General features: G+C 42.6%; 1 protein-coding gene across 6 annotated transcripts in view; it reads left to right on the top strand.

Moving 5' to 3' along the window:
* Nucleotides 1-22163, top strand: part of EXOC7 (exocyst complex component 7) — a 45520-nt gene that overhangs the window by 23014 nt on the left and 343 nt on the right. For 2 of the 6 annotated variants that reach the window (XM_061616262.1, XM_061616261.1), the window contains 13 exons: nucleotides 7-99; nucleotides 775-843; nucleotides 3502-3647; nucleotides 3743-3895; nucleotides 8323-8421; nucleotides 8915-8977; nucleotides 9722-9788; nucleotides 16305-16370; nucleotides 17412-17532; nucleotides 19489-19584; nucleotides 20416-20479; nucleotides 21577-21618; nucleotides 21741-21874. In XM_061616262.1, the coding sequence (XP_061472246.1) occupies nucleotides 7-99; nucleotides 775-843; nucleotides 3502-3647; nucleotides 3743-3895; nucleotides 8323-8421; nucleotides 8915-8977; nucleotides 9722-9788; nucleotides 16305-16370; nucleotides 17412-17532; nucleotides 19489-19584; nucleotides 20416-20479; nucleotides 21577-21618; nucleotides 21741-21874 (1213 nt within the window). The remainder of the gene's footprint in view (nucleotides 1-6; nucleotides 100-774; nucleotides 844-3501; nucleotides 3648-3742; nucleotides 3896-8322; nucleotides 8422-8914; nucleotides 8978-9721; nucleotides 9789-16304; nucleotides 16371-17411; nucleotides 17533-19488; nucleotides 19585-20415; nucleotides 20480-21576; nucleotides 21619-21740; nucleotides 21875-22163) is intronic. The other 4 variants (XM_061616267.1, XM_061616263.1, XM_061616264.1 and 1 more) reach the window with 4 other exon arrangements.

Genomic DNA, 22163 nt, shown 5'->3' with positions numbered 1-22163 from the left:
TGACAGGCACGATCCGTAAGGCTCAGAATCTTCTGAAACAGTATTCTCAGCAATGTCTAGATGGGAAAAAGGGGGCCTCTAACCTCATTCCTATGGAAGGTAAACGCTTCTCTCTCACTTTTCCCTCTTGGGGGTCTAAGTTGGGTACTGGCCTTTCTTCTGTCTTCAAGACTTCTGTTAGTCTTTAGCTCCACTGCTGGTATGTATTGAGGTTGCTCAAGGAATGTCCTGGCTTCTTTCGGACTCAAAAACAGCATGAAGAACAAAAAGATGGATATAAAAGATAGGGTAGTAGGTAAGGCTTTATGTAGCTCTGAAGAGTTGCGGGCGACCTAAATTTAGAGAAGTGCAGTCTGTGATGCAGTTTGATTGGCTAACAGAAGTTCTGTTGTAGCTTGGTGTGACCTTTTCTCTCCATATTCTGCTTTGTTCACTTCATCTGGAAAAGTAGCCCTTTCAAGCTTGACCGGATTGGAATTATTGATTCGAGGCTTAACATCTAGCTGCCTCTTCCTTTTTTTAGGGACTATATATCAAAACAAAGGCAGCGTGTCAAAATTATGGTTGCACTTGCTTTTAACTATGAACCATGCATTATGTCATATTCCTGATCCTGTTTGAAATTGCTACTACTGCTATAGTGTTCAAAAAGGGGGTGTTAGATTGGGTAGCTAGGAAAACACTTGCAAATAAAACCTTAAGTGACAAGCACTCGTGCTGTGATGGTTCTGGATAAACCACTCCTCCTGTTAATGCCCGCTGACATCTCGCTAGGTCATGAGCATGATTTACGAGTTAAACACCTTTCCGATACCCTGATTGACAAGCACGGGCCAGCTACTGGTAAGTACCGTATCAAAGCTTAAGCTGGCTAATTTTACACCTTTTTTTTAGTTTCTCTTAAAATTCCAGAGGGATCTCTCTCCTACCCCTGGAACCACAGTATCTCGCACTTGTAAGCAACACAGGGATCATGATGATCTCTACCAGTCTAAAAGACAACTTGGGGGTTAGAAGGGTCATCATGGATGGATCAGCTGAAAAGAGTGGCCATTGCGTAAAGTTCATATATTAGTTGGGACCTCTTTCTTTTGGCACTCTTCTCCCCTCCCCTTAAACACAGCTTTAGTGCTTAAGCAGCCTATAGAGGAAACTGTTGTATGGGCTCACCTTAGCAAGTTCTATCCCATTTGGTTATAATAATAATAATAATAAAATTTTATTTGTTAGTCGCCCATCTGTCTGACTTAACAGACACTCTTCCACTCTTCACTTCAGTAGAACTTATTCTGGGTAGTTTTATACAAGGCTATCCCTACTGTGCAAGTTCCCCCAATGTCCATTTTGGATTGAATGGTGGGTGGATGGGTGTATCTTCTCAGTGGATATAAAACTGAACAGAAGAACCGGAATAAAATATCTTCATCTTGGCTAACTTCTTCAAAACCCATATTTTAATAGTGTTTGTGAGCATTTCTTTTCCAACCTGACTTATAACTTTCTTCAGAATGGTAGAGTTCCTTCTCTGCATGCTCTGGCAATCGGTGTATTTAACGACAAAACAGATGTGTCGATTCTGTCCCACATCTTAGTACACATCTCCATGGCCGTTAGACTCCAGAAGCAGTGTGACAGAAGTCTATAAATCTATTGCTGGACAGTCATGTTATACAGTCTAGTGGCTAAGACAGAAATATGCTACCTTCTTGCATGATAACATGCTGAAGTCATGAAGCACTCTTAACAGAATCTTGAATAAGCCTTCTGCTGGTATTGACTAAAAATCCTTCTTTTCCCCCATCCCACAATGTAATCAAGGTGCAATGTCATGGTGTTAATGATCCTCTCTGGTCCTCCGTTTCCAGTTGCAGCACCAAAAAAAAGCCAGCTGCCCCTCATTCCACTGCATAGTACAGAAATACAGGGGACTCTTGCAAAAACCAAATTACATGGTGTAGCTCTTTCTGAACTGTAGTACTTCGGATTGCAGGAGGGGATAGCATATTTGAATGTTCCCCTACATTAAAATAAGAAATCGCCTGGGTTGTATCCAATGCTCGTTGTAGTTACTGAAATTAATAGACCTTAGTCATGCTTATTAATTTTGATGAGTTTACTCTGAATAGGACTAGGATTGGATACAACCCCCTGTGTTGTAGATACTCGGTGTGCTGAGAAGAAGGTAAAGGCAGAACACTCTTTTCTCTGACAAGATGGTTTTCTCTGCCTGGAGTTTTAAATACGGGGAAATATTAGCCAGTGACTCCCCAAGCAGTTTGAAATGATACAGTTCTGCAACAGATACAGCACATGATTCTGCTGATTGGGTGGCCTAACTCTCAGATGTTGGACCTCAAAGCCTGTACCAGTTATATCACCGGGAGAAGCAAGAACAAGCAATAGATTGGATTACCTACTCCATTATTCAAGACAGAAGAATTGGCTTCCAAGGAGAAGTAGTTACAGAAATAATGGGAAAAAGAAGCCAGCAGGGAGGATTCATTAGCATCTTGGGAGAGGCACTTTTCTGACTGGAGAGGCTGAGAATATGCTCTGGGAGCATCAAAGACCTTATTCTATTATTTTTGACGTTATTTATTAACTGGCATTATTTAAAGCCAGTGTGGTGTAGTGGTTAGAGTGCTGGACTACGACCTGGGAGACCAAGGTTCGAATCCCCACACAGCCATGAAGCTCACTGGGTGACCTTGGGCCAGTTACTGGTTCTCAGCCCCAGAGGGAGGCAATGGTAAAACCACCTCTGAATACCGCTTACCATGAAAACCCTATTCATAGGGGTGCCATAAGTTGGGATCAACTTGAAGGCGGTCCGTTTCCATTTTCATTCATTTAAAACCATTTTTCTCCCACTCTGAGCTGAAAGACAAAATATTGTGGCACCTTGAAGATATACTATTGTGTTGTGGCATAAGGGTTTTTAAAGGCATCGACCTAGTTTATCAACTAAAGTTATTTTTTATGTTCTTGTACTTTGTTGGGCATCATAAACGTTTTGAAAATGGAACATTCGACTAAATCGAAGCAATCTGAGGTCCGTCCCCCCCTTCTGTGTCATTGATGATGTTGCAAAGAGGATAGATTGTTTGCAGGCTGGAATTATTTAGGAGAAATTCTATTTTGTGAAAGCACAAGTGAATGGGTTGACTCATTCACGTTTGGGCTTCCCTTCCATACGTGCACTTAAGTGCTTAGAACACCTCATCATTCATTTCCTAGCTGGCAAGTTTCGATCAGGCAAGCTGTATTCTGTCAAAAAGAATGTGAAATATTTAATCCCATCCTCTTGATGCACACAACCTTAGTGTGTGCCTTAGTAAGTTTAAGCTAAGAGATGGCTTACGGCATAAAGTTGGGCTATTTGTACAGTTTGAAGGCAGTGCGCTAGACAAAACTTCCACTATAAATGAAACCCACAGATGTGTTTGTATGTCTTGCAGCCTCAGGAAACTGACATCTTATATACATGTGCAATCCCTACAGGAAGAGATGACATGTTGGACATGGAAATTGATGCGTACATCCACTGTGTTAGCGCCTTCATCAAACTGGCCCAGAGCGAGTACCAGCTACTGACGGAAATCATCCCTGAACACCACCAGAAGAAGACATTTGACTCCCTCATCCAGGTCTCTTTAAAATTTAGCATGGCTCCTTCCTTTTGGCTCTTGTGCAAAATCCAGTGCTCACTTCTCTAATTCACTTACAATTTGTTTTGCTGTAGGAGTCTTTAGACAATCTGATGATAGAAGGGGATAACATTGTCTCTGCAGCCCGAAAGGCCGTCATACGCCATGATTATTCAGCTGTGCTGACTATCTTTCCCATTTTACGGCACTTGAAGCAGACAAAGCCAGAATTTGATCAAGTTTTGCAGGTAACTGCTTATCAGTAAAACAAAATGTTACAAAGGAAAGCCGTGCACAGTGTAGGTGCAGACTCCAATTATTCATGGCAGGATCAGGGTTTTAGACAGGATTTGGTAACGGTTGAGTACTGTGGCAGGGTGAAGGCCAGTTCATAGGACAGATGGCCCTGCTCCTTTGGGAATTGCACTGGCTGGCTGTATGCTACTGAGCCCAATTTAAGATACTGACATTAGTGTATAAAGCTCTGAATTACTTGGGTCCCAAATACTTGAAGGAGCAGCTTTCCCAATTTATGTTGGTCCATGAATAATAATAATAATAATAATTTAATTTATGTGTCGCCTGTCTGGCCAGTGGCCACTCTAGGCGACGTACAACTCAGTTACAATAAAATACATCATAATAATACAATACAAACGATAAAATTATAAAACAATGACAGTTCAGAGTACTAGGCAATTAGTCATAGAGATTAACCCTCCCCGGAAGTCCCGAAGGCCTGTCTGAAAAGCCAGGTCTTCAAGGCCTGGCGGAATACATTCAGGGAAGGGGCATGCCGAAGGTCATACGGAAGGGAGTTCCAGAGAGTGGGGGCCACCACTGAAAATGCCCTCTCTCTTGTCCCCGCCAACCTAGCTGTTTTAGTTGGCGGGACTGAGAGAAGGCCCTGTGTGGCTGATCTTGTCGGGCGGCATAATTGGTGGCGTTGGAGGCGCTCCGTAAGATAAACTGGGCCGAGACCGTATAGGGATTTAAAGGTTAATACCAACACCTTGAATTGGGCCCGGAAAACAACTGGAAGCCAATGCAGATCGAACAACACTGGAGTGATGTGCTCCCGGCGACGACAATTTGTAAGTAGTCGAGCCGCCGCATTTTGTATAAGTTGTAGTTTCCAGACCGTTTTCAAGGGTAGCCCCACGTAGAGCGCATTACAGTAATCCAAACGAGAGGTGACCAGGGCATGTACCACCAATGGGAGCTGATGAACAGGAAGGTAGGGTTGCAGTCTACGTATGAGGTGTAATTGATACCAAGCTGCCCGTTTCACTGCCGAGATCTGAGCCTCCATGGACAGCTTGGAATCCAGAACAACCCCAAGGCTGCGGACCTGGTCCTTTAGGGGCAGTCTCACCCATTCAAACATCAAGTCAATATCTCCCAACCTTCCCTTGTCCCCCACGAGTAGCACCTCGGTCTTATCGGGATTCAGCTTCAACCTGTTCCTTCCCATCCATCCACTCACGGATTCCAGGCACTTGGACATGGTCTCCACAGCCAACTCTGGTGAGGATTTAAACGAGAGATAGAGCTGAGTGTCATCCGCATATTGGTGACACTGCAGCCCAAATCTCCTAATGATTGTCCCCAGCGGCTTCATATAGATATTAAATAGCATGGGAGAGAGGATAGAGCCCTGTGGCACACCACAATTGAGAGGCCAAGGGTCTGAAACCTCCTCCCCCAATGCTACTTGTTGATGCCTATCGGAGAGAAAGGAGCGGAACCACTGCAGTACAGTGCCTCCTATTCCCAATCCCTCCAGGCGATGTAGAAGGATACTGTGGTCAACAGTATCAAAAGCCGCTGAGAGATCGAGGAGGACAAGAAAGGTGAATTCTCCCCTATCTAATGCCTTCCTCATATATTATCCACCAGAGCGACCAAGGCTGTTTCAGTTCCATGTCCAGTCCTGAAACCCGATTAGTATGGATCTAAATAATCCATTTCATCCAAGTGTGCCGAGAGCTGATTAGCCACCACTCGCTCAATGACCTTTCCCAAGAATGGTAAATTTGAAATTGGGCGAAAGTTGTTCAAAACTTGGGGATCCAAGGAGGGCTTCTTTAAGATGGGCTTTACAATTGCCTCCTTGAGGGCTAATGGCATTACACCCTCCTCCAGGGATGCATTAACCACCGCCTTAATCCCCTCGCCCAGTTTCTCGTTGCAGCTCACAAGGAGCCACGACGGGCAAGGATCATTTAGACATGTGGTAGGCTTCACAGTTGAGAGCACCTTGTCCACATCCTCAGTAGGGAGAGGCCGAAACCGATCCCATTTGACCGGCTTGCAACTGGCCAACTCTGGTTCATTTACTGTATCCACAGCGTACGGGATCAAGTTCCGTAAGTGTTCGATTTTGTCGGCAAAGTGCTTTGCTAATTTGTCACAGGAGGCTTTTGACTGTTCCAAGGGTTCCTGAGCAACTGGACCGACCAGGCTTCGGACCACTTGGAACAACCTCCTGGGACAGTACTCTGCGGACGCAATGGAGGCAGCAAAGAACTTCTTCTTTTCTGCCTTCACTGCCACTTGATAGGCAGCTATTGCTGCTCTAACCTGTGTCCGGACATCTTCGGAACGTGATTTCCGCCACCGGCGTTCTAGTCGTCTCACCTCCTGTCTCAGATTACGCAACCGTGGTGTATACCATGGTGCTAACTGAGTTCTGTTCAGGGGGAGAGGACATTTCGGAGCCACCCGGTCCAATGCTCTGGTGATTCCCTCGTTCCACTCTATCACCAGGGCATCGACCGGGCGGCCTTCAGCAGGTTCCAATTCCCCAAGCACAGTCAGGAATCCTTCTGAATCCATCAGGCGCCTGGGGCGGACCATTCTAATAGGTCCTTTTCCCCTGCGGAGGGAGTGTGGTATCGAGAAGTCTGTATTTACCAGATAGTGATCTGACCATGACACAGGGGTGGAAGAAACCACCCCCAACTTCAGAGCACTTCCCTCCCCTCCCAGGACAAACATAAGGTCGAGAGCATGACTGGCTACATGGGTGGGCCCAATATTACTAAGGTGCAGTTCCCAGGAAGCCATGGTTTCCAGGAAATCCCGAGGGGCTCCAATGAGAGCGGTCTCGGCATGTATGTTAATGTCACCCAGCACTAATAATTCTGGGGACAACGCCCATACAGCCGAGACCACCTCCAGCACCTCGGCCAGGGAGTCTGCTGTGCAGCGGGGTGGGCGGTACACAAGCAGGATCCCCAAACTGCCCTTTGGGCCCAACCTCCAGTACATGCAGTCAACAAACTTAGTCCTATGAAGAGGAGGTCTGGCAAAAACTAAAGACTCCCGATAGATGACTGCCACTCCCCCTCCCCGCCTTCCTACCCTCGGCTGCTGTGCGTAACGGAAACCCGGCGGGCACATGGCCTCAAGAATGGGAGCTGAGGCCTCATCCAGCCAAGTCTCCGTAATGCATGCCAGGTCTGCCCGCCCATCCAAGATAATATCATGGATGTGTGATGTTTTTTGTACTACAGACCTGGCATTACACAACAGCAGTCGAAGGTCGGTAGGAATCCCGCATCCCCCAGTTATCATCTGGTTCTGGACAGACCCGGAACATGGGATGGGTATTAAGCATCTATCCCCTGTTCCCCTAATCTGGCCTGGTCTGCCAGCAGTACCATTCCAGCATCTGCCGCCCACTTTTTCTATAGTTTGGCCCCTCAACCTCCCTGTCACATCCCCCCCTGGCTTGCACATGCCCCTATCCCCGTCCGCCGATCAGACAGGCCACCCGCCCGAAAACAATAATAAACCGGAGACCCGCCTCTATCACACTCTGCAACTGTAAATTAATTTAAATTCAAATTCAAATTAAAACCATGTAATTGTAATCAGTGGCAGGGAGACCCTGCTTGTGGCTCCATTGATGGGTGAATTATGTCCTGCAGCGATGCAAGACAAGGCCTTTTCTGCAGTGGCTCCCTGACTGTGGAACTCCCATTGGAAGTTCAACCACCCGCCTCATTGGTGACTTCCTGATGCCAGCTTAAGGTGTTTTATTCATTCAGGAATTTGATGAAAGTGAAAAGAGTGGGCCATATATATAGATACTAGTTTTGTGGAGTTATTAACTTTTCTGCAGCATATAGTATTTTAAGGATGCATGTAGAAATTTTATTGGGCATTATGTTTTATGGGATTGTGTGTTGTAAATTGTTCTGGGGTCTGGATAGATGAAGAATAGGGTATAAATAAAACATAATAATGTCTAGAAACCAAGTGAAGGAGAAGTAGTTAAGACTGAAGCACATTTAAGACTTGTAAGTTTGTTCACTCTTTCAGCAGGCAGAATCTATAGTAGAGAGCCTGTTTTGCATGCAGAAGGTCCCAGGTTCAATCCTCAGCATCTCCAGGTAGGCCTGGGAAATACTCCCCACCTGAAACCCTGGGGAGCTGCTGCCAGTCAGTGTGGGCAGTCCTGAATTGGGTGGACCAGTGGCCTGACTTGGAATAAGGTAGATTCCTATGAGCACACACCAGGCCCAGCAGTGTATTCACCAGGGAAGGTTGAGTTTTACCTGTTGCCAACAAAACTTAATTTTAAGTCATTTGCAAAGATTCAGTAGCTGCTTGTAGCTATCTCTTCTCGCTTGGAGTTGTCTCATATATCCTGTGCTGGATATTTCAGGGCACTGCAGCCAGCACTAAGAACAAATTGCCAAGCCTCATAACCTCAATGGAAACCACAGGAGCCAAGGCTCTGGAAGATTTTGCAGACAACATCAAGGTAACGTTTGCGTTTCTGCTCATTATCTTTTTAGTTACCTAGAGTAATCCAGGAAACCTGTGCAAATGCTCCATTAATTAATTTAGGGAGTTATGCAGAATCCTGGAAGTTATAATAGGAGGAGAAAGGAAAAACTGACTTGCCTTTCTTGAGTTTAAAATGTGTATTTATAGCTAAATTGATATTGATATAGTCACAGGCAGTATTGCCAACCATATGGGAGAGTCCACAGAATGTATTGTAAATATTCACAGATCTTTTGGCTGAAAGTATTGGTTATGGATGGATCACATATAATGGCAATGCAGTCTGTTTTAAATTATTTTTGTTCAAGTATCCTTTTTACAGTCACCAGTAGATGGTGCGTTTGGCCCTTAGGGCTGTAGAAGTATATAGGTGGTTCAGGAAACGTAATCACATAATGGCAGACTAGAATAGGTTTATGCTGTACACATTTTTAACCATCGATCAAATCTTTGCTTTTCCTCCCTAGAACAATCCAGATAAGGAGTACAATATGCCAAAAGATGGGACAGTTCATGAACTCACCAGCAATGTACGTGAATGCAATTCAGAATGCCCCTTGGTAAAACCAGCCTGATGAATTCATACCCATTTTTTGTTTTTCTTTGCAGTATAAGGGTAATACTCTTGTTGAACCAGAAGAAGCAGTATGTTTTAAACTTGAGCTGTGGTTACTGACAGAGTCTGAAGTTAAGGGAAATAAAACTGATATTAGGCTGTGCTCAACAACATGATGCCCTTGAAGCCTCTGCCCACTGCCCCCTTGCTATGATCTTCCTGAGATAGTGTGTGCTCAGGCCATGGAGCCCTCTTTAAGGAAGGAAAGGCTATGTAACATCAGCCTGACAGGCAATTTAGAGCCTCAGAATTGGACAGACCTGGTATAAATAATAGGAGCCTTGCAGTCTGTCCCTGCCAGCTCATCAGAGCAGTGCCTTTTGCTTGCTATGCTTCAGGCTCCAGATCCCAGCTTTCCCAGTTCAAATCCCTCACTCCAACTAATGTCCTTGGGATTGAGGGTTGAAGAACACATCTCCCAGTTCCAAGGTTGGCCAAGGTCAACCAAAACTTCTGTCTATTGCTGATGGGTTGTCTTCAAGCAATGACCCCCAGCTCCCTTTGCTTCTCACCTCCTTGATCTTGGAGAGAAATTATCAAAGATTATGCGTTTTCCCAGGAAAAACACTTGTCATATTTACAGACACACACACACACAAGAATAACAAATGGATTTTTTTTAAAAAAACCCTACTACATCTTTTCCTTCTTTTTACAGGCCATTCTCTTCCTGCAGCAGTTGCTGGATTTTCAGGAAACTGCAGGTGCCATGCTTGCATCCCAAGGTACTCACACAGGGCTCCCTAAATAAATGAACAACTTATTTAAACTAATAGCCATTTCCTTTGCTTGCTTTGCAGTAAAACCTCCTTAACAAGACTGCATGTCTCATTCATGTCTCACCTCATCAGCCATCTAGTTTGATCTGGTACAGCAAAAAAAATATTAAAAAATCCACAGCTGTCTATGGAGTTACAAGAGAGCCCAGAGTAATGCCTCTGGTTTTTCTTATTGGCTTGTAAGTGTGCTGCTAGCTCTATGATACTTGAAACCTACAGACAAAAAGATGAGGTAGCCTTTCATTTCCTAAGAGAAGGAGCTTTCTGTGAATATCATGTGTGAATTATCTTGTCACCACATGAACAGGTTGTTAACTGCTTTTGTAGCCCAGTCATAACAATATGGAATATTCATTTGTTTCTGGGACAGTTTCTATTGGTGGAAGATGGTGTGAGCTTTTGAAATTCAGAGTGCTGTTGCTTCTGGTAGAATTAGAAGCTAATGCTCTGATTGCACTTTTAATATGTATATTTCAGATGCTATATTACAGACCCAGAGTATATCAAACTGTTGTTGACAGTCATTTAGCAAGATACGTCTTTATACCAAAGTGATGTTTATGTTCCCAGGCACATATAGGTTATACAGTAACATCAGTGTAACATAAGCCAAATTTCCTACATTGTTGTTTGTTTGAAAAAGAGGTAAGACTGTTTTTTTAGATAATCCCCTTTAAAGGGGGCACCAGTTTGTCCAGTGAGGTTCATGCTAAGGAGGTTTAACTGTCAAACTGCATCTTGCATATGCTGTCATCACTTGTGCTACCTGTATAATACTCAAAACAGGATCCATTTCTGTGACTGGCTCACCAACATCCTTTCCTTGTGCTTCCCTTGCCTGTTTTAATTGGTTATGGGCAAAGACAGTTGTGGAGCTAACTCTTTCAAGGAGCAAAGGAGTGGCAGTTTATTACCATTAGAGATAGCAAAGAAGCTGTCTCACTTCTGCAATTCAATTTTGTGTCTTTTGGTCAGGAAAACATAACAATGGCTGAGACTTTAGCAATTGCCCAAGCAGTCAATAATTCAAACTTCTATAATAACATTCAAGCATTGTTTTTAAAAAGACGTAATGGTTTAGCAGAATATGTCTCTGCTAACCTGGCCAATTACTAGGTTTTGTGCTTAATTGCAAGGGGCAGTTTTCGACTAACTCTTCCTGTTAGTGCAAGTTCACCACTAGCACAAAGGGACTCCCCCCCATCCCCCACACCCTTCACAAATGTGCTCTAGAGGGTTGGGGGAACCCCTAGAGCAGAATTAGGGGGCACATGGGGGAGGAGGGGAAGTTCTTTTATGGTAATGGTAATCCTGGTGCTACATTGGATACAACCCAAGATTTTTTGCAGGGTCTGATTGCTCAAATTGGCTTTGATGTAAAGCAAAATATACCAGATAAAGAGCTCATAGTTTTGTTGCTAATTTGAGACCCTGCAAGGGCTAACCACATGTTTATGCACAAACCTATGTAATAGAGCCCTTGTGACATTCATTTTGCAAGAAAAAACAGAGCAGGTGACTTTGATCACAGAAGAGGTAGGGATGACTATGCTTTATCTTTCCTTCCCATCATTTCTCCAGTTCAGATGCCACCTCATCAGGTTTAAAATGCATATTTACCTATGTTTTTTGAGCCCTATGAGGTAAAGGGATGGAGCAGGAAAATGGTTGCAGGGAAACTTATGCACCCCCTCCCCCCCAAAAGCATGGATTTAATAGGAAGTTACTCAACTTTTCCCATCAAAGACAAGAAAAAAGGAGAGCATCATGATTCCTTGCTTGTGTTTGTGTGTAACATAATAGCCTGGTTCAGGCATAATGATAAACACTGATTTATCATTACTTGCATGAACCTACGGTTTATGCACTCCCCACTCTCCTCCTCTGGTGCAGCCACAGCAAGGAGACTGGAAGTTTCATGTTACAACTTCAATTTATCACAGTTCAGTGTTGTACCCAAACCCTAAGCCAGGTTTGGGGAACCTGCAATGCTCCAGATGTTGCTGAACTGCAACTTCCATCAGCCTTAGCAAGCATGGCCAATGTCCTGGGATGATGGGAGTTGTCATTTAGCAACCCCTGGAGGGCCAAATGTTTCCCCACACATGCCCTAAGCTGTGAATTATGTTAACAAATGGTTAGTTAAAATAAACGAGCTTTATAAATTGTGATTTGAAGTTGGCTTGTTTCAATTAATCATTGTTAAAGCTAATTATGGTTAGTCTAAAATGGAAGTAAAGTCTTCTGAACTCCTCTTCCTGGCCATGCCAGGGAGGAGAAGAGTGCACAAGCCAAAGGCATGTGGCAGCTCATGCCTTTAACAATAAACCATGTGTTTTTTCATTGCACCCAAATGAGGTCCTAGATAACAACCCCTCCCATGAATATTCAGTTAGATTTTTCCCATGAACTTGAGTGGAAATTTAGCTAGCCTTTTATTAATATGCAGGATGTGACATACTTCACATGTAAAGTCAGGTGATGAGTCTAGGCTGCAATCCAGTGCATATTTGTTTGGGACCAAATCCTATTGAAACAGTGGACCTGAACTGGGACCAGGGAGATGTAGGTTCAAATCTCCGTTCACCCACGAAACACGCTGGGAAACCCTGGGCTAGTCATTCTTTCTCACAGGGAAAGACTTATGCAAGCCAACTTGAGCTCCTTGGAGAAAATGTGAGCTATACATGTAATAAATAAACATGGATAGGATTGTGCTGTAGAAAACCAAAATAAAGAATTTATTAGGGCAAGTTTCATACATATACATTTGTTTATTGTGATTTTAACTATTGGATTTAGGAAGCAGCCAGAATATTTTGGCAAGAGGCAAAGAAAGGTATGGTCTAGAAGACTAGAGTCTGCTTCAAATCTTATTCTAGGAAATAAATTATATTGTTTGTAGAGCAAGTGTGTGTTCATCCACAAGTACACAGGCACCTGTTGTGATGGAAACAATACTTGAGCTACAAATTTATACAATATACGCTTGTTTTTCTACATAAAGATAATCTTGGTGTAGAAGAAAAATAACAATTGAAATGTCCCCAGGAGTTCTGTAGGGAAAGAGAACAGAAGCCAACGTCTGGGCCCACTGGACACGTAAGAGAAGCCTTTCTTGGTTTTTGAGTCTTGAGCTGCTGCCTACGCATTTTGAAAAAGTAGCAGTGCTGTGCCCATGAAGGCTAGAAATGTCTGTTTTCAGTGAAAGCTGAGAAGCAAGATTTCCTTCTGTGTGGGTACACTGAATACAAACAGCCTTGGCTATGAGTGATCTCTCTAAAAGGAATGTCAGTTTAGTACCCTACTACAAACAGTGCCTACCTCAGTTTCCTGTCACATCCATGCTCTAAAAAGGAGTGGCTCCTGTCTGCTGAACCCATATAATGTGCTGTGTTGGTATCTTCTGCTTTGTTCTTGGAGGTATGGTTGTCTCTAACCTGTCTTTTTGCACTTTGCATTTCTTTCTTTCTCCTTTTTTCTTCCTACCCTTTTATCTCTACTCTGCCTTAAATTTTATAGTTCTTGGGGACACATACAATATTCCTTTAGATCCCAGAGGTAAGCAGCAGTGATACTTGTACTACCCACATGCATACATAATACTACCTCTTCTTTTACATCTGATTACATACTTCCGCTTGTCTTTAATTGTACTCGATGAAACCCTGTCTTGTTTCAATTATCAGAAAATCTGCAAATGCAGAGTATCGGTGGCTGTAGCTTTTTCTAAGCTTATAACTGATATGTGAGTGCAGCTTCATTTTCAGGGGTGCTAAATGTCTATGAAGCAGTACCAGCTCTCCATGGTTCTTGGTGGTGGTAACAGACCAAAACTGTGCACACATGCTGATACCCAGCATCTAGTTTTTCTTAAGACAATCAGCGTTGGGAGGTTGTGATCTGGAGCAGAAAAGGGGGTGTGGCCTTAGCCTTCTTTGCCTACCTTTTTTTCTGTACTCCAAACTGCATGCCCTCCAGCTGCATGTTTCTCACTGTGAGTCTTCCTTTACAAATGCACAGCTGAAACCCAACAAGGTGGGGAAAGGGAGCAAATGGTGGCTAAGTTGGTGGGAAAAAGTTACAGTGGGTGGAAAAATAGTGTCTGGGGAAAGGGCTAATTAGCCCTCCTGTACTTTGTCATTCAGAACCCGCTTGCAGCTATTTTTGTTTACAAAAACTGGCAGTTAGGGCTTTCTTATATACGTTTGCATACAACACACAGGCTTAGTTTACATGTAATGGTAAGCCAAACCATGGCTTAGCATGAACATATGGCTTCCTGGAGAAAAGATTAAGAACCCCTCACTCCTCCCCTGGTTCTGCTGCTGCCATGTTACCTGCAGCTAAGCCATGGTTTGGCTAAGCAGGTTATCTGAACGCAGGTCATCTGAACCCAGCCGTGTGGTTTGTCTCACTCCAGATAAACCAAGAACAAAGCTTAGTTATAACTTGTGGTTTGTCTGGAGCGAGACAAACCAAGGAATCCTGGTTCAGATGATACACTTACCCCTGGGCAGTGAAGCAGAATCGGGGAGGAGTGCAGTGTCTGTGTTATTGTCTCTGGGAAGCAGTGTGTTCACACTAAACCATGGTTATACTTAGCATTACATGTGAACCAAGTCACAGTTTATTTCCTATCAACTGTACTTGAGGGAGACCTTTCATAAGAAATATTCTGCCAGTGCTTCAGTGAGTTCTCTTATGTGAAAAGCTGTTGCTCTTTGGAGGCTGTGCATATGACTTGTCCTCCACAGTTGCATTCACTGTTCTGTGCATGACCCCTCAGGAAGAAACCATCAAAGCCCTCTTGACTCACAAAACTCAGTAGACATGGCCCTATGCATGCCTGTCTATACCTTTTGAAATTATAGGCCCACTCATACTGCTCTGTAACACTCATATTCTCCTCAGACAGTCCATTGTGCAAAACTGGATTTAAGTTGTGTCTTAGCTCTCAGAAGATCAGAGCTCCTTCTGTGCCACAAGGGCTAACAATCGTGCCCCTTCCTCCTAGCACAGGGAACTAATGGATACCAAGTTGGTTGTGCTCAGAAATTAAGTGTGTGTCAACAGCTACATACAAGATGTATCTGTTGCCTTACTCGTCTAGAGGAAAAGGAACCCGCTTCAGACCAAGAATTAGCAATTCTATGTAGAAGATACTTTCTAGCTGAACTGGCTCACTTGATACTGCCTGACATCTTATGTTCTTTTTTTAAAGGAGACATTGGCAACAGGTGCAGTACCTTTTCATAGGCCTCATGTGCTTATTGTTGTGTGAGGGCACGATACACTGTGTGTTGTTTGTCCCTGCAGGGGAAGAGCTGCCACCTGTCCTCCAGGAGTCTGATCTCTAGCATGTCTGGATTTAACCGTCATTTATTTTGGATCCTCCAGAAACTAGGAGGATCCAGAAATGAGCCCTTGTAGGCCACATCAATACCACTTGCCTATAGAACAGCTAATAAGTATAAAGCCTGGGAATTCCTTGCAGGCCAAAGATTCCATACATGCAGTGAAACAAAACTGATCTCTGTTTTGACCCACAGTTGGCAAGACCGTCATTCCATTTCTTTTGGTCTCAGGAAGTCATCAAGCATTCATCTGTGGCTTTGGTATCAGTTTGCTCTACCAATTTGAAAAGGTTCATACACATTTCAAATAAAGTTGAGCCAGCTGTCAGCTTCTCATTATATCTATGGAATTTAAAAAATAAAAGTTAATAAGCTATTACACAGCTAAGGTTCCAATAAAAATCATGATAGCATTCATACAAGCTACGCCTTTTGATAACCTGTCTTGTTTGTATGACAGAAACTTTGGATAGTTCCTTGCTCGCCTAGAAGGCGTAATCTGAATATCATTTAAGTCAAACGATTGTATTAATATTGAAATACTAGCACAGTGTTTATGATTCACCAATATGATGTTCTGTTTTTATCCTAATGAGAATATCAAACTGAAACAGATTTGGGGGTAGTGGGAGTGTTTATAATGGGTAACTTTTTTCTGTGAAACAGCATCCCCAATATCTGAACCTACTAAGATTACTGTAAAGTAGTTCATAAGGGTAGCGCAAGTTTATTTTGCAGCTTATGGCAATGAAGTTTCAGACTGAACATAGCTATCTTCTCTGTTGCACAAAACAATCGGGTAAATCTAGACCAGCCTCGTACCTGCAAGATGTTTTGCACTACAGCTCCCATCAGCCCCATCCAGCATGGCCAGGGATGTTGGAAGTTGTAGTCCAAAACATTTTGACGGTACCAAATTGAAGAAGGCTGATATAGACTATACAGTGAAGCAAAGTTACTGTTTTCCTCTCATAGGAAATCCAAGTTTAAAGTTTTAGCCGATCTTATAGAAACAAAAGGTTGCTGGAGCAGGAGACACATATTAGCCATATATAGACTGTCAAATGATATCAAGTAACTCATTTAATGTTCTTTGCCTTTTCAGAGACTAGCTCTTCAGCCAGTAGCTACAGTTCTGAATTCAGTAGACGGCTGCTCAGCACCTACATCTGTGAGTAACTCTTCTCTGGTTTACTTCCTACTTCATTCTCACAGACTGCAAATTTCTGCAAGCTTAACCTGGGAGTAAACCCCATTGGATCTTACTTTTGAATAAACTTGCATAGGATTGCACTGCAACTTGCTCATTCTGGTGATTTTTTTTAGAAGCGAGACACTGTTATATTTTATTAGAATGTGCTACAGGTGAATGCCAGTTGAACCTTGGTTTAGAAAAGATTAACCAAAGTTTTGCCCTAAATTAGGAAGTGAATAAATGTATTACTGGAATATATCTTGTAATTTTATAACAGAGTTTTTTGAAATACTGTTTGATGTTTAGACAACATAAAACTAAAACTGAGCAAGTCTTATCCTGCGCTTGATCCAGCATTTATACTTCTAGTTAGACAGTAAACACAGTGGCTTTTAGTGCCCTTCATGAATATGTAGATTAGCTCCCAGTATCAAGGAAAAGAAAATGTAAAATATTATAATTTCACAATGTGTGAGATTACTTGTGTTAATTAAGGTTACATCCGTACTGTTGCCCTTTTATGCAGATCTCTTTGCATATGTGCCAGTATATGTCCTTAGTGCAATAAGCATGCATCTTCATACCCACTGCAAAGAAAGTCAGTAGATTGTGATAAATAGCAATGGCACTGCTGTGCTATTACACAACAAATCTGCTTTTTTTAAAAAAAGCAGTACTTTTTTTTGCAATAAGAAAAGTGATGGAATAGTGGATGCCATAGAAATTGCAGGTTAACATCCACTTGCCAGCAATGTCATATAACCTCCATGCAAATGTTATAAAAATAGATCAGGATGACTGCTCGGTATGTTTTGTCTGGAAGTGACCTAAATGTTAGTTACCTCACATTTAAGAAAGTGAATGTCAGGATCTTCAGACAAACCTCTTCACTGTAAATTGATTAGAATTTAACCAACCAGTTAAGTGAGTGGGCTTAGTTAAACTACTGACAGCCTGACTACTTGAGATCTTTACAGTGATCTGTTTGTCTCCTACTCACATATTCTTTCTTTTAAGGCAAAGTACTGGGCAACCTACAGCTAAACCTTCTCAGTAAGTCCAAGGTTTACGAAGACCCAGCTTTAAGCGCCATCTTCCTGCATAACAACTACAATTATATTCTCAAGTCCCTTGAAAAGTAAGTGCAAGGATATCATTTATGTTCACAGTGTATGGTGAAAGACTGGAGGTTCTGCCAATATAGCTCTGATTTTGTGCTTATGAGCTTCTTTTGTTAACTCTTCTGCAGAGCACATTTTGTACTCCAGTTTTTCTACTCAGCTCATGCATTGCTCCCCTTCAGAAAGAGCCCTTTGAAGGCTGTCATTCCTACTGTAAACATTGTCTTGCATAAGGCAATGGAAAATAAAAGCAGCCAAGAGGGCTCTGATTGCATCAGGCTCTTTTTTATCTCGTCAGCAGAGTGGCTCTTGCTCTGGAGAACACTTCCCAATAAATCCAGGGAATAATTTTCTGCTAGTCGCTTTGTACATTTGAAGTGCAATCACTCAAACTCAGAAAAATAACTCTTAAAACAAGCCCTTTACAGTTTTAGATTTCTGTGGATTATCTAGTCCAATACTCCATACCCAAGCTTTTATATAACTTAAACGTTTCTACCTGATTATGCATACAATAATAAAATGTAGTTGGTAGTTATCCAGACAATAGTGTACTACGAGAAGCAAAGCACACTGCCATGATGAGGACCATAGTACACGTTTGGACGGAAAAAAACCAATTGGCATGTGGAAATTGATGAATACCAGCCACTGTGGGGGAAAGTGAAAAATCCAGCCAGTTTGTCCTTGTAATTACGGTGGTGAAATCCTTATAAGCCCCAGCTTTGTCAAAGTGCCAAATATTCCTGAGCCTCAGAGCCATAAACTGAAATCTTTATATGTGAACACATCTATTAATTCTACATCCTCAGCAGCTGCCCTTCATCACCAGCGCTTCGCTGCCCATGAACTCTTCTGTAGCCCTTGTTGCTGTTGCTTGTGCTTTGTCTTAAAATAGCCATGAACTGAGGCTTCTCCCACTGCCCTAAATGTACATAGGCAAGTGCTCCTTTCCCATCTGTCTCCTGGCACCACCACACCTTCGGCTGCTTTCATCCCAGCATGTTTGAAGGATGAAGGGTTGAGGCAAGTCTCTTGACAAGTTCCTTGTGCAAGTCTAGTGCACAAGCATGTCTGTATTGGCTTTTAAAATCTGTTTCTGTTAATTTCCTCCACCTGCCTAGAAGCCACAGCTTCACAGTTTGACCCAATGTATGCAAGTAAACCTACCCATCAAATACAGGTGCAGGAAAATGTCCTTGGCAGCTCAACATCAGTCTGTGTTATCCCATCCTATATCCCATCTTTTCTACTAATACTCATGGAAGAAGAAGAAAAGTTGTGTTTTGGGGTGTAGCTTTGGGGTGTTTTGATCCTGACCAGCAGCAGCCTTCTATTGAAACATTGGATGGAAATGAATTATATAATACCCTATATGTTTATCAAGCAGGGTTTAATTAGTTTTCTAGAAAAGGCTCCATAAATGTGTTTGCCATTGGTGAGTTTATTTTTATTATTTGCTTTTCTCCCTAACCTGGAGAGTTTCTTACGCCTTGCACTGATTTTGGAAAGGCTTATAAGCAGTGCAATTTCTTACTGGTTTCCAAGCCTTCCAAGTGTGCAATCTGAGAGAACCCATGTTCTGATCCAGGCTTGGAAGAAGGAGGGGGATCTCTCTGACCTTGTATTGAGGTGTGACAAGCAGTGAGACAGATTGCTGCTTTTTAGTCATGTCTGAGGTGCAAAACGTTAGCTATGAGTTCAGAGCTGGGATGCAGGAGACTGGATACTTGTCCCCACATTTGCACTTGCCCTCAGACATGTGTGGAGCACCTCCTGAAGTTCAGTGTGATGCCACAGTCCTTCCCCCCTGGGGTAGGGGCCATGGTGAGCCCAAATTTTGAGTCTAGCCAATGTTTGTGGATCCCTGTTTCAACTTACAACTATAGATGTACCAAACAGCTGCTTTAAACAACTTGGAACCCTGTGTTGCTGTTCATTTTACATTTAGCACTCTTTCTCCTTCCTCCTAGGTCTGAACTAATCCAGTTGGTGGCTGTGACGCAGAAGACAGCGGAAAAGTCTTATAGAGAACACATTGAGCAGCAGATCTTGACATACCAGCGCAGGTCAGAAGAACACATCTGCTCCTTTCCTACTAGAGCAGAACCTCAACATTATAAACAACCTATAATCAGTGTCCACATGAAGAGGGCTTACAGAAGAACATGATAAAAGTAGAAGGCAATTTGTTCTTTCTGAAAATGTTGTTCTAGTAAAACATTTTTGATGTCGTCAGATTGTTCTGACTTAGCAACAAATTCAATTTCTAAAGCTTGCATTCATAGGATATATTGCTCTTTTCAGAGCCCAGTATTTGCCGAAGGTTAGAATTTTGTTGATGAGAAGGGAAACCAATATTGATTGATTGATTGATTGATTACTAGATTTATATCCCACCCTTCCTCCCAATAGGAGCCCAAGGCACCATATAAGAATTGATGACACCCAGATATGTTTAATTGCAAAAGTGTTTGGTGTCTGTATGTATACATAAATATATCATTATGTGTCTGTTAATAATCAGCTGTATTAGGACTGCCATATATGGAGTAGCTGAGCGGTGGGGAAGCTGTGGCCTTATTAGGCCTGATAGGGGTCCTAATCTGGCCCTCAAAGCTAAAATTTTATTGATACATATTCAATAAGATATTGAATATTCAACAGAATATTGAATATTCAACAGAATGGTCTACAAGGGTTGGGCAAGGTTAGGATCTGGCCCACTGGTCAGATCCAGTTCCCAATCCCTGGAGCAGCCTAACAAATAACACAGGCTGCTTAAAGGCACATACCCTTCTGTGCCCTGAATGTATAAACAGAGCAGTTTCTGAATTTATTTTGTTTGTTTGTTTGGCAATCAGGTCCACATTGCTTTCTATTCTCTATGTCTATTTCAGCTGGTTGAAAGTAACTGATTATATCTCAGACAGAAACCTGCCAGTCTTCCAACCTGGAGTCAAGGTGAGAATACTTGAGAGGTAGTTTTATGTGTTGGAAAATTGGGAAGTGGACTTCGCTCCCCACCTTTACAAAAGTTTGTTGTAGAAATCACATTAGGGTCAAACTGCTTATGACATTAAATGTATTTAATATTCACATTCTTTATTCTTTACATATTAGCAGTGGGTAGTGGTGATAACGAGGCTTCCCTCTTGAGACTAAAATCAGCTTTGTGAGGGGGTAGTTTGTGGTAGGACTGGCATCTGCAGAAAGAATATACTCCCCCAATGTGTCATGATCCAGATTCTCCCCCACCTCCACAGCTGATTACCACCCCACCACCCCCAAAAAAGGCACATGTTTACATGCAGATAACATTAAGAGCCAGGTGGAATAAAGAAGTCCTTGCTAACTGTCTGCAGATCTCTTATAGGAGGGGATTCCACAGGCACCACCGAGAAACCTCTTTTTCTCAAAGCCTGTTGCCTGATCTCACTACTATATAGGACAGTGAGCAGGGCCTCCAAGGTGGCCAGACAAGATTGTATGGGAGGAAGTGGTTTCTGAGGAAATCTGCCTCAGATCAGCTTTAAAGGTCATCTTCACCCCTTTAAATCAGTCACAGAAGCAATAGGTAAAACGTACAGATGGAATAAGATCAGAGTTATATGCTCCAGTCTGGATACTCTGGCAGCAGCATTTTGCATAAATGGAAGTTTCTTGACTATTTTCAAAGGCAGTAACACACAGAGAGCATTACTGTAATCTAATCTGAAAGTTTGATGGAAAATTGACACCAGAACTTTGAGCATAGCGGTTGTCAAAGGGAAATGTTATCTGCTTTGTCCAGGAAAACATCTGTATCCCTTTCTCCAGTCTCAACCAGAAGTGTGGGGAACTATTTTATTGACATGCTTTTACAGTACACCACAAGCATGAATACTCCTTGATTGCTAACCAAATACATGTCTGTAAGACCTGTATAGGCTTCCTATGAATGTTCAGAGCCCAATACTGATTTAAGTGCTCCCAATTCATCAAGAAGCATTTGAACGTCAGCATTAGTCTGAGAGGAAGAAATAACCAGAAGAGCTCCTGTTTTTCTCAATCCTCCACAGCTCAAAGACAAGGAGAGACAGATAATCAAGGAGCGCTTTAAGGTAATTGGAGATCAGAGACTAGACAAATGTTCTCGATTCTGGCTTTATGCCCATTGTTTTTACTTTTCCGATTGATATTCAGATCCAGATGCAGACATAACATAATCTTCTCTCTGGGAAAGGGTTTTAACGATGGTCTGGAGGAGCTGTGTAAAATCCAGAAGGCTTGGGCTATCCCTGACACAGAACAGAGGGACAAAATCCGGCAGGCCCAGAAAACCATTGTGCAAGAGACCTATGCTGCTTTCCTAAACAGGTGATCACTTCTCCCAAAGAGACCTCTCTGTCTGTTCAGAGAGTTCTGATGGGCAGGCAAGGCTTTGAAAAATGTCTTCCTATGTTCCTATTTCAAAAACAGTCTCTGTAACATAGTAGCTGATAATTTTTGTCTTTAGGTGGGTCAAAGAACCAGAGTTTTGTGCACAAAATGTATATGCTGTGGTTTTAGTTCAGCCTGCTTTGAACCAATCTCCCAGCATTTGGAATAAACAAAGCAATTCTTTTTCTTTTTAGCCTTGCTGTATAATGGACCTTTAATTGCTTAT

The sequence above is a fragment of the Rhineura floridana genome, chromosome 3 (assembly GCF_030035675.1).
Source record: "Rhineura floridana isolate rRhiFlo1 chromosome 3, rRhiFlo1.hap2, whole genome shotgun sequence".
NCBI lineage: Eukaryota > Metazoa > Chordata > Lepidosauria > Squamata > Rhineuridae > Rhineura > Rhineura floridana.
The sequence above is the reverse complement of the archived record's forward strand: the minus strand, read 5'-3'. Positions and strand labels throughout refer to the sequence as shown.